Here is a 12,098-nt window from a genome sequence, read left to right on the forward strand (position 1 = left end):
TGTGGTCTCCGGAAGGTTCTGAAGGCTCTGGAGCTGCCAGTCGGCCACCTTGATGCGGCTGCAGAAGGCACCAGACGAGACTCCTGTGAACCACACAAGCACAGTGTTAGGTGACTTTTCAGCCCACCTTCTGAAACACGCCCAGAAGTGAAATTGTGGAGGTGCCATCAAAAGCTCCTTGGGTTTTTAACTCTCTCTGCTAGGGGACGTGGAGATGTGAGCCCGGGCTGCCCTGGCGCGGACGCCCCCCCACATGGGCTGACCTTGCCCCTGGGCTCCCAGCCAGGAGTCGGTGACAGTGAGCAGCACTGCTTCCCAGCCTCTGACGACCGCCGACAGCCGGACGTCTTTTCCTTTTGAATCTCCTGGTTTTTGGGGCAGAAGAGTAATGCCGCGCTTGGAAGCCGGGCTCCCTGGTGTTTTCGAGTGTAATCTCAGCCGAAATCTTTTATTTCCTTCCTGTGCAACCTCGCGGGTCGCAGCCCACTGGAGCCGACGCGGAGACTTTTCCCGAGACCGTGGCCCCTGGGCGCTCCCGCGCCTGTTCTGCGGCGGCTTTGGAGACCCTAGCCCGGCCCCTGATTGAGGCCAGTGACGCTTGGGATGCAGGCGTCTGGAGGCCACCCTTCCCGCTGCGGGGGACCCTGGAGGTGATTCCATGATCTCTTCTTACTATGTGTATCAAGTTCTTAAAACTACCGTAACAAATGACCACAAACTGGTAGTTTGAAACAATATAAACACATCCTCTCAGTCTGGAAGCTACAACTCCTGAATCAAGTGGAGGCCCCGGGGAGGGTCTTCCTGCCTCCCTCCTCCTGCCCCTCCTCCAGCCCCGCATGGCTCCAGGCACCCCTGGCTTGTGGCTGCATCCCTCCACCCCCAGCCTCTGCGGACACTTGACCTCCTGCCCCGAGTTTCTCCGGTGACTCCACATCTCCTTTTAAGGCCACCCACTGTGTTGGATCAGGGCCCCAGAGTCCCCAAGCCCTGGCCTTGCATCTGCAATGGCCCTGCATCCAAAGAGGGCCCCCTCTGAGCGTCTTTGGCCCTCTGTGCGCGTTCTGCTGTCACTCTCCTTACGCGTGCGTGTGGTTCACGACTTTGTCTCCGCTGAGCTTGGTTTTCCCGTGTGTTTGCTTCTGCCCACTTGTTCTATCCGCCCTGAAAGCGTCTCAGACTAACTGTCCGTGTGGAAGCGCCCGCTTCTCGCTGGAGCGCTGGCAGGCCTGCCGTTGGGAGCTGAGGCGTCGGAAGGGCTCGCCTCCCACGGCGCCCCGCTCTCGCCTCCTCTCGCCTCCTCGGCTGTCAGCGTGAGCTTTTTACTTCCCGGTTCTCTCCCTCTGATACCTGGTCAGCTGCGCTTTCTCTCGTTCCCTGGGGTTGCCCTCTGCTCGCCTGGGGAAATTAGCACTTTCTCCCGGAGCTCAGGAGCGGGGCCTGCCCCACCTCCCGACGTTGCTGCCTGTCAACTCCACAAACCTATTTAACGCTTCACCGCTTGGACTCGCACCCTGGGCTGTTGCTGGCTTACGAGGTCCGTGTTCTGCCGCGTTTCCTCCACCTTCACCCTCTGGTTGTCCTGCGCGTCTGTGCTTCTGCTGGGAACCTCATTCCAGCCGCCTTCAGCTTGGGAGGGACTCTCTCAGGTTTCAGCCACCCGGAAGCGTCTTCATTCTGCCTTCCTCTCCGACTACCAGCCACGTTGCTGGGGTGGAGTCTGGGCGGCAGCCGCCGGCCCGCTGGCCTCTCCGGCCTCCGGGCTGAGGTGGCGGCGCCTTGCTGGTTCACTTCTCTGCTCCGTGGCCCCATTCTCCTTGGAAGACGAGTGTCGCGGTTAGCCAGTCTTGTCCCCTGACTTTGCCTGCCTCCCTGCTCACTGCTCCTGTGATCACAGGTTTTGGCCCGTGGACGTTGTCTCCGAGAGCATCTGTCTCTTGCGCTGGGCACAGACTGACTTGGTGGTTCTGAGCTGTGAGACCCGCTTGACCTTGGCACCCTTCAGTGGCAATCAGAGCTTTTTAAATGTATTTTTAGCTCATTGCCCTGAGAAAATAGTAATTAATGACTTGCACTATTTACACAAAGAAAGCTGTTCTTACAGACACAGCTGTCCCCACCAGCACCACCCTCGGTCTGCTCTCATGTGAGTCAAGCCGAAGTTTGAACGAGGTGATTAAACCAAGAGGCAGTTCCCTAACCTGGAGACGGTTGATCGGGCATCCCTCCCTCTCTCTCCCCTTCGTGGAGAAGAAAGTGCAGAAGAAGAGGTGGTTTGGTTCAGTTCGTCAAGCAGATTTGAAGTTTAAAACATGCAGTGACGCCTCAGCCAGTTTGGGAAACATTTCGCAGAATCGAGCCTGCGGGCCCCCGCCCCCATGCAGCCCCGGGTCCACGGGGCTCAGACACACACGCGTGTGTCCCATGGAGACTCAGCCCGGAGCCCCCAGCCCATGGGCGCGGGCCTCTTCCCCAGCCACAGGACCCCGGCTGTGACCTTGGGACAGGCCTCCCTCACCTTATCTGCGCTGTGGGTAATAATAGGGCACGAATCACCTTCCTGGGCGCCCGAGCGTGACCTGCTTATCTCCCGGCTGCGGCGGCCGTTTAATTTAAATGGTTGTGAAGTATTTTTGTCTCGGCAGTGCTGGAACCTAGAGGGTCCAGGGCGCAGCCAGCGGAAATCAGCCCCCTTCCTCTGTCCACCGAGGTGTCTCCCGTATCCTCCCAGAGTCGTGTGTGTGTGTGTGTGTGTGTGTGTGATTCTTACAAAAATAGTAACACAGTATATACGCTTCTGTTTCTCACTTAGACAAGCACCCTGGAAAGTGTTCCACACCACTTGACAGAAGGGAAGTCACGTAGTAAAGAAAATGTGTTCACAACGGTCATGAGAAGGAAGCAACCCAGGCGTCCATCTGTGGGTGATGGACAAACACAACGTGGCCCGTCCACATGCAGAATGTTATTCAGCCTTAAAAAGGAAGGGACCTCTGACACAGGCTGCAGCAGGGGTGCACCCCGAGGACGCTGTGCTAAGCTGGTCACAGGAGGACAAACACTGCAGGACTGCCCTTACCCGAGGGTCTGGAGGAGTCAGATTCATAGAGACCCAGAGCAGACGGTGGTCCCGGGCTGGGGAGAGGACGAGGAGTCACAGTGCAGTGGGGCGAGCCTCAGCTGTGCGCGACGAGACACTTCTGGAGACCAAGGCAGCGATGCTTGTGCGCCGTGTGGGGAGAGGTGGACTGAGGCACATGAAACATTTTCGTGGTGGAACATGGATTCAAATCTGGCAGAAGTGGTTGGGGGGCCCCCCAACAGGGGCGAGGGGGGAGGCTTCTGTGGAGAAGGTGGGATGACCTGATGGCGGGAGCTCAGATGTGGCCCTCTCGGGGAGAGGGCTTTCTGTGACAGCGGCCCTGTGCTGGTGACTGTGACAGTGGCCCTTGGTGATGGTGGCCCCCGTGATGGTGGCCCTCTCGCTCCCTGCACGCATGACATAAAATTGGCCATGTTAACCGTATATGAGTGTGCAGTACAGTGGCGTCAAGTCCATTCACTCCTGTGAATGTACAAGGAGGCCACAGGGCGGGGTCACTCTGTGCTGGCCCTGCCCGTGCCCTGAGTCATCTCGGGCCGGGCTGGGGGTGGGGGGGTGGGGGGAGCCCAGGGGCCTAGGCGCTGGGTCAGAGATAGCAGAGGGATGGCAGGGTAGGGGAGATACTCGGCCCGGAGCCCCGTGGCCTGAGAGTCATTGCTGTTCCTGGGGCCTGACGGCTGAGCCGGGACTGGCTGCCTGGGCCCCCAGGGACCTCGAACACGGGTGAGACACAGTAGTGTGTGTGGGCAGCGGTGGACGGAGGGGTAGCTTCAGACATTTCTACACGGCCAGCGGAAGTGTATGCCTCTCCAGCGCTTCTGTGGGGCTGACGGCCCTCGGGGAGTCTGGGGACCGCCGTGTGGGTGCCGGGTGTCTGGGCTCCAGCCGTGCCCCGTGGACAGGGTTGGGAGAAGGTGGTGGCAGCTGTGGGTCTGGTGTCTGCATCCCCAGTGCCCAGGGGCTTGATACATGTTGACGTGTCGGTGGCACCTCTCTCATGTTCTGCCAAACAGAGGGTGAATTCTTCCAGCTCGCCAAAACCTCTTTACCTCCTCCGTGTACAGTCTCAGGTCAGGAGCAACACTTGTACTTTCACAGATCAGACTCTGGTTTCACAAGAAAGAGGCAGGGTCCTCCTTTCTGGGCCAGTTATAAAATGCTGCTCCACCCTCTTCGGGAACAGTCTACCCGTGGGGGACGGTCTGGCGTGCTCGTCCCCAACAACGGCAGGCCGCTTTCCTTTTTGAAGATTTAAACAATCGTGTCTGTGATCGCCGAGGCTGCGAGCCTCGCGGGAGTTGGGCCTGCCTCTCTCCCCGCCCCTCCAGCGCTGATCTGGACCGGCTCTGCCTTCCCGGAAACCAGGCTGAGGCCCGCCAGTCACCTCGCCACCCCTGGAAGAACCCCCAAGATGGTCAGCGTCTTTGGGGTTTCAGCCCAGTTTGTTCTGAATGTGGTCACCCAGGGCCCTCCACTTTCAAGACCATGGCTGAGGACTCACCCCAGCCCCCTCGGGCCGTGCTGGCCAGGGCTCCACCTCCTGCAGACGCATCCTCACTTTCCCAGTGGGGTGCACCCTGTCTCCAGCGGGAGACTTCCCGAGACTGCCCGTGCCCAGAGCGAGGTCCTTGGCCCTGGCGTCAGGGTTTGTCCACTTGTCCGGCTCCCCGTTGCCTTCCTGAACACCCGTGCTGTTACTGCGGAGGACCCCGCTGGCTCTGGCGGTGGCTCCCCGCTTCACTTAGCAGGCTGCGTTCTTTTGCTGTAGTTTTTGGAAAGCCTTTGTAAAGTCCTCAGGTTACAGGGAAAAGTTCTCCGGGCGGGGCCTTAGCACACTCTCATCCGGGCTCTGGGTCCTCCTAGAGGAGGACAGGCAGGAACCCCCTTCCAAGGCTGCAGGCCCAGCTCTCCCCACCCCTGGCCAAGGCTGTGTTCCACTCAACCCCCACCGCCCACTAGACACCCCCACCTCCCACCCTCCCATCCCTCAGCCGAGGCTGCCTGTGCTGCAGAGGGGAGGTCGACAGTTCCGGGGACCCCGAGTCAGTCCCAGGTTCACCCTCCGTCCGACTCTGGAGCTGGCTTCTCAGTGCCGGTTCAGGTGGATCTAAACCCATTTGGACACTGGTGTGGACTTTCCTCTGAGCTGACAGCAAGCATTTATCCAAGACTCATTTGAAAAGAGATGACTTGTGGAGCCAGAAGGGGAGCTGGAGGACAAGACGGCATTTGGGCATCTCAGACTTTAGAGATACTGGAGCCTCCGCTTCGCTCCAGCTGGCAGCGTCCTGGGAGAGAGGCGGGAGTGAGGGCACGGCTCCCACGGCACAGAGCCCGAGCCGGCCGTGAAAGGGCTGTGACTCCTCTCCGGCGCTCGAGTCCCGGGCTTTCTAGCTTGCTCCTTCTTTTGATGTGATCTCCTTCACTCTGTAGGAAATGAAACCCAGCGAGGTCTCAAGGGCTCGGGGTCTGCAGCGGGGGTGGGGGTGGGGGTCCCACCTGGGCGTCTTCAGATCCAACCTGACAATACTTCTTGGGGGTCTGCCCCCTGCTCCTCTGTGTGCACCCCGGTCCTGGGGGTGGTGGAGCAGGGGGGCGAGCCCGAGGCATCCCGGAACTGGGAGTGGGCCACTCGGCCACAAGCACCAGACATCCTGAGCCGGGGACAGGCAGAGTGGGGCCAGCTGAGAGCAGGACGTCAGCACCACTCCCTGGGGGCACTGAAGGTTGTGGAGACAACGTGTTTCAAGGTATGGTCGTGTGTCACTCTGCAACGAGGAGCTTCTACCTAGAGTTAGAACATGGTTTTATTTTGAAAAATTCTGAAGCTCCAGAAAAGTGCAGCAATAGTGTGAGGACTCCCATGTGCCCCATAATGTCCTTCACAGTTGCCCCTCCGTTTCCCCTTCACCTCCTCACCCCTCTCGCCCGCCCACTGAGGGCTGGGTCCTGTTTGCACTCTCAGGTGACAATGACGTGATTCAGCAGCCGGGCCATTGTTCTGCGGAACCCTGGAACCAGCGAGGCGCTGGGGTATGTGTTCCCAGGGTGGACTGCGGGCTTCTGAGTGGGCAGGGCTGGGGCACCACAGCAGGAGTCCTGGGGGTGGAGGGACCCAGATATAGGGTCACAGTGAGAGTCTGAGGGAGTCTGGGGGTGAAGGGCCTGGACTTGGGGTCACAGAGGGGGTCACAGTGGGGAGCTGGATGTGGGGTCACTGGCAAGGCTTCTGCAGACTGAGCCCTGATTGCCACCCGAAGGAGGGCGAGGTTGTACTGACAGAGCCCCAAGGGCAGGAGGGCAGCCACCTCCCAGGGTGGGTCTCGGCTCCGTCCAGCTGTGTTGATGACCACAGGAGCCAGCACAGGTCCAGCCCTTATCTTACAGATGAGGAAACTGTGGCCAGAGGTGAAGGATCGTTTGCAGGGGGCTGGGAGGGTGTCTCCTGTCTCTTTCAGAGGCTGCGGTTGGTCCTCCAACTTTGCCACCCCAGAGTCAGCTGTGGCTTCATCTTTCTGGGCTGTGGACTTGCTGTCCTGGAGGACACGTGGGGCCGGGGTCTCAGGTGTGGAGGTTCCCAGGTCCAGGGAAGAGGCCGCAGCCCCTTCTGAGCCACTGCATGTGGGGCAGACATGGGGTCCTTGCAGGGCCTGGGGAGAGGGTGTGCCCAGCACCCAGTGGCAGGGATGCAGGGGACCCTCTGAGGTGCCTGTGCTCCCACCACCCTCTTCAGCACCACATCCTTGGTTTTGCAGACTGATGCTCACACCTTTCCAAGAGGGCGGGCCGCCTCCCTGGGAAGGACACCTGGGGACCCCCCTGTCTTTTGGGGTGGTCTTTTTCCCACCTTCCATGCTGCTGACGTGGAGAAGGGGCTAACAGCCACCTAGTGCCACCCGCAGCCCTGACCTCTGCCATGTGACACTCCAGCCCCTTCCTTCTGTGTAGGTGGGTGTGAGCGTGGCCCGACTCAGAAGGCTGGTGCTGGGTGGGGGCGGGGTCACAGGGAAACATCTCTGGAGGGCCCAGGTGCCCAGCTTCTGCCGAACTGAGACGCCCTACCTGCTTCTCCGTTGTCTTTTGCTGCTTGTGGCTTTCCTTGTTTTGATTTTCTGTGGTCTGGCTGTTGAGGGGAGCACAGTGCCTGGAAATGCAGAGCCCCTGGGGCCCCCACCCCGAGATACACAGCGCTTCCCTGCCTCAGGCCCAGAGAAACCCACGCAGGTTCACACTCGATCCCATCCGCGCGTCTGCTTGTTGCTACAGTATGTTGTGACCATCTTTGCCCACACCGCCTGCATTTCTGCTCTATTTTTGTAAAACTATTTTGGGGTGATCATTGCATCCAAATGTCACAACTTTTTGGACCAACTTCTCTTTCATGGACATTGGTTGTAGCCGGCTTTCCTGTGTCTTTAACAAATTTCCAGGTGCTTGGAGGATACGAGGCCCCTGGCATCCTGGTGAGTGCCTGGCTGGGGTCCCGAGCCCCATCTTGCGGCCTTTCCTGCTCTGTACTGCAAGCTGCCCTTGGGGCCTGCCCAGATGTGCCCCAGTGGGGTATGGGCAGGGGAGGGCTCCTCTGAGCCGCGGGGATGGGCCTGGGGTCCCCAGTGGGCAGAAGTCGTGTCCCAGAGCCCTGGTGACTCGTGTCTGTGGGGTTATGTCCGTTGTGCGCGGAGCCCCTAGACTGGCCCCCCTGCTGGAAGCGCTTCCCTGGACCCCTGGCTGGTGAGCCTCAGCCCGGCAAGGGGGAGGGGAGGGGAGACCGGATCACCGCCCCAGGTGGTCAGTCCCACTCTCCGGCTGCAGGTTGGGGACAGAGAGGACTGGGGAGGGACAGTGAAGGCAGAGGTGGGTGCAGTTGCGGGAGGGGGTGGAAGTGCGGGCTTGGTGGGGGACAGACCAGGCAGAGGCCTGCTTGGGGCAGGAGGTGGGGCGGGCAGTGCAGGAACCGAGTCAGCCGCTGGGGGAGCGGCGGCACCGGGGTCCGGGGGCGCAGGCAGCCTCCGGGAGCAGGCTGGGAGAGGGGGGCTCTCTGCGGAAGGCGCCCCGCTCCACCTCGCCCCGCCCCGCCCCGCCCCGCCGGGCGGCACACAAACTTTTCCAGGGCCCGCGGGGACGGCAGGTGCGGTCACGTGGGGCGGGCGGGCCGGGGGCGGGCCTCACGGACCCCGCCCCTGCGCTCTAGTCCCGGCGCGTCGGCCGGAGCGGGCGGAGCCGGGCCGGGGCGCGCGGAGCGGAGCGGAGCGGAGCAGGGCGCTCCGAGTGGCCCGAGTGCCGAGCGCGCCATGCCCACCAACTTCACCGTGGTGCCTGTGGAGGCGCGGGAGGACGGCGGCCAGGATGAGGTGGCCGAGCAGACCGAGGCGCCGGGTCCCCCCGAGGGCGGCGGGCCCGACTTCCCGAGTCCGGGTGAGCGCGGCCGCACCTGCCCGCCTGCGGGACAAAGGCGGAGGCCGGGCTGCGCAGGGCCGGCTGGGGTGGCCAGGGCCGGCACGGGAGCGGAGGGTGGCCAGGGAGGAGGGGGCGGCCCTGGAAGGAGGAGGAGGGAGGCCCGGGAGGCGGGAGAGGCCCCCGCGGTGGGGAAGGGAGGGCGTGGGCGACCCGGGAGAGGCCCGGAGCGGGTGGACCGGGACGCCGCCCGAAGAAGGGGTTTGGGGCTGCTCTCCGCCCCCTCCCCGCCTCCCCGGCCCCCTACCGGTTCGTCTTCTCCTCGCTAGTCCCCACTGCTCTGTTTGCTCCTGTGGTTCCCCTCTCACCGCCCCCTCCCCTCCTGCCTCCAGAGCCCCGTCTCCAAGCTTCGTGGTGGGGGCGCAAGGCGGTAGGGCCCAGGGGCCTGTGGGTTCTCCTTTGCTGCGCCCCCGTTGCCCACCCCTTCGGGACACAGGAAGCACTTTTCCCTCACTCAGGATGGGGCACTTGGGGAGGTGTGGGACGCCCTGGGTAGCTATGGAGACGGAGGAGGGGCCTCTCTCTCCGCCCGAGTTCCCAGGCCCCCCAGGCCCCCCAGGCTCGTCAGCCAGTAGGGCCTCGGGATCTCGTGGTGAGGCTTCCCGGGGCTGGAGCGCCTGCCTGCTTCCGTCCCGGCCGCCTCCACCCTCGGCTCTGCTCTTGCGCGCTGGGGCAAAGGGCCACCAGTCAGATAAGCCCGGCTGACCGTGGGTAGGCCCAGGCTCTGCGGTGCCATCGGCAGAAGGACAGCACAGCCCTGGCGGGTCGGGAAGGGGGCCCCGCCAACCCCCACGGAGCTAGTTCCGGCGGAGTGTCCTCGCCTTCTTTGCTTCTGGGATCAGGAGGTCCCTGGCACTTTCACTTTCTCGGGCGGGGTGGGGGGTCCCCATCCTGTTACTTCATCATCCAGGCTCCTAGCCCCACTTCTCTGCAGCTGAGGGAAGGGTCACCCTGAGTGAGCTGCTTCATCTCTGGGTTAGCACCCCTCTAGAATTTGGGGGTCACTAGCTAGTGTTTGGGAGGGGCTGCCCTGCTCCAAGGAAACAGGCTGAGATCAGTGGAGGCAGCAGGTCCTGGGCCCAGGCCTCGATCCTCTGGAGCCCCCTGTCCTGGCAGGAAAGCCGGGCACCCCCTGGGGCACTGTTAGGAGCCCCTGTGAAGGTGCTGTCCTGGTGGGCGGGGGTGAGTTGGTGGGGTCCTGCCCCCTTCCTAAGGCGCCCATCCCGTTTTCCCCTGCATGTGGGTATGAGACTGGTCATGATTGCCGCCTGGCTGGGAGGCACAAAACCAGAGTCCACGGCCCAGCCTTTCTCTCACCATTGCTCCAACCCACCGGGCCGCACCTGATACCAGGAGTTGTTGTGTCCTCGGGGGACTCTGGGCACCTTCCTGGATGCCCGGCTCCCAGTCTGCTGGCCCTTCTCGGGTGGGCCATGCTCGCTCTCTGCAGGCTTGGAGTGTGGCTGGTTTTGGCCCCATTATCTTTTCTGTCGAGTGGCGCCCCCGGGCCTGCGAACATCGCCCTGCTGGCCTCAAGCCCCCAGCCCCTCTCACTCCGAGGCTCCTGCTTTCTCAGCCCTAATCCCACTTCAGCTCCACCAGCTCATCTGGAATCCTGTTCGCCTGCGTGACCTCAGGCAGGAGCACTGGTAAACGCCAAGGGCGGGCTCCCTGCACGCCTTTCAAGAAACCCTTTAGGGTCTGAGCTGAGCTTGTGACACGTGGCTGAGCTGGCACAGAACTCAAACCCAGGATTTGCGTGCTCTGTGTTCTGCACTGGGCAGGACGCTTTCCAGACTGGGTCCGAGCCCTTGTGGGGCCACAGGCGTGCATGCTCTTGTCTTTCAGGGTCTGCTTGGCTGGACTCTGAGTTTTTGCTGTAAGCTGTCAGGCCACAGTCGTGGCCCAGAGAGGCCCTCTGTCGGACTCCGTGAGGGGGGCCTGGGGAAGTGGCGTCACCCCCTGCTTGCTGATGGGACAGGAGCTGGACAGCTGGCTGGAGCCCCGTCTGAGGGCCCACGTGGGGGTCCTTGCCCTGTGGTCCAGCCCGCGTTCACTGAAGTTCCTCCCCAACTCCGTGGCTGGCCTTTGCACACACAGGGAGGCACCTGGCTCCCTGGGCAGGCCTCCTGGTGGTGGTGAAGCAAGTTGGGGAGACCCTCCCTAGGTGTCCCTGGGGCTGCCGTGAAAGTAGGAGGCGTGGGACCCTCAGGCGAGGGGGGAGCAGCAGCCCCCTCTGCAGGCCCTCCTGGCCTGGCCCAGAGCTTAGTGAGCGCAGGCTTGGGCCTGCCCGGCCGAGGCCGAGGGCCTAGTTAGTGAGCCCATGACACCTGGAGGTGGAGGGAGCTGTCCGTCCATCCATCCATCCTGGGCTGCTTCTGCTCCTGATGGGAGCCCTGTTGTCAGCATGTGGGGCCGGACCCATTCCGGCTGTGGGAGCCCTGTGCCTCCATCCGCATGGCTGGCCCACACCAGGCCCATACCAGGCCTTGCCCTTGAATTGCCCCTGCTGCTTTGACTTGAGTCCTTCCGGCAGCAGGCCTGTGGGCGGTGCGGGGTGGGGGGGGTCCCAGTGTCTTAGAAGTTGCCGCTTGCGCCCCCGGGAGGGTCTGCCCAACCCCGCCTGCCCTCCTCAGGGCCCAGTGGGGCAGCCCTGGAGGGGTGGTGCTCCCGCCCGGCTGGGGCCTGTTCCTCCAGGAACTGCCTGCAGCTCTACTTGGGCTTCCTCTTCCTTCCTCATTGTTCCTCTTTTTGGATCTTTCTCTGTGATTTCGTGCTCTGCTGCTTAGGTCCTGCTGGCCCCCCAGGGGTCTCAGGCCCTCTGTGAAGGGGCCATGTGTCCCCCACCCGCTGACCCAGGCTGCCCTGGGGAATGTCACCTTTGACCCGCGGGGGCTCAGGAGGCACAGGGACCTCCGAGGCTGTCAGCACACTTTCTGCTGGTGTGTGTGGGACCCTTGAGGGGCTGCCGCTGCCAGATGGCTAGACCACAAAGCTGAGGCTCTGGGCCTGGGGACGTGGAGATCGGGGGCCGTGCGGCCGAAGATTGGGCCCGAGACAAAGCTTCTAGGTTCCGTCTGTCTGGGCGAGGCTTCGGAGCAATGGCTCCCTCACTGGGTTGCAGGAAGGAAGGGACGCGTCACGCTGGCCTGGGGCAGAGCAGGAAGGGCAGGCGGCGCCGGCTGTCCGGCTGTCTCTTCAGGCTGAGGGGTCAGCGTCTGCCCCGTCTCCGTGGGAATCACCGTGGGTGGTCCAGGCTCTGGACGTCATTTGGGAAGATTTCGTGATGCTGGACGGAGGGCCAGAGGTTACAGAACGTGTGTTTTGTGCCGGATTCTGCTTTTAAAGGCAAAGGACAGCAAAGGGGCTGGAGACTCCCGGAGAGTGGGGCGCTGCCTCCTGGTGCATAGCCTGGGTCCTGCACCCCCGGTGCTCACAGGGGCTCCCGGGCCAGCTCCAGGCAGCTGGTCCTTTTCTTAGAAATGGAGGGAGAATGTTCTAGGTTCTCCTGCCGAGCCCTTGCGTGTCACGTGGGCACCTG

At 62.6% G+C, this 12,098-nt stretch overlaps 1 protein-coding gene across 1 annotated transcript in view; it reads left to right on the forward strand.

The window, feature by feature from the left end:
• The first annotated feature begins 8,310 nt into the window (after positions 1–8,310).
• Positions 8,311–12,098, forward strand: part of SLC12A7 (solute carrier family 12 member 7) — a 38,691-nt gene continuing 34,903 nt past the window's right edge. Inside the window, exon 1 of the mRNA XM_072958895.1 lies at positions 8,311–8,518. Coding sequence (XP_072814996.1) covers positions 8,395–8,518 — 124 coding nt within the window. The 5' untranslated portion in view covers positions 8,311–8,394. The remainder of the gene's footprint in view (positions 8,519–12,098) is intronic.

The sequence above is a fragment of the Vicugna pacos genome, chromosome 3 (assembly GCF_048564905.1).
Source record: "Vicugna pacos chromosome 3, VicPac4, whole genome shotgun sequence".
Taxonomy (NCBI): Eukaryota; Metazoa; Chordata; class Mammalia; order Artiodactyla; family Camelidae; genus Vicugna; species Vicugna pacos.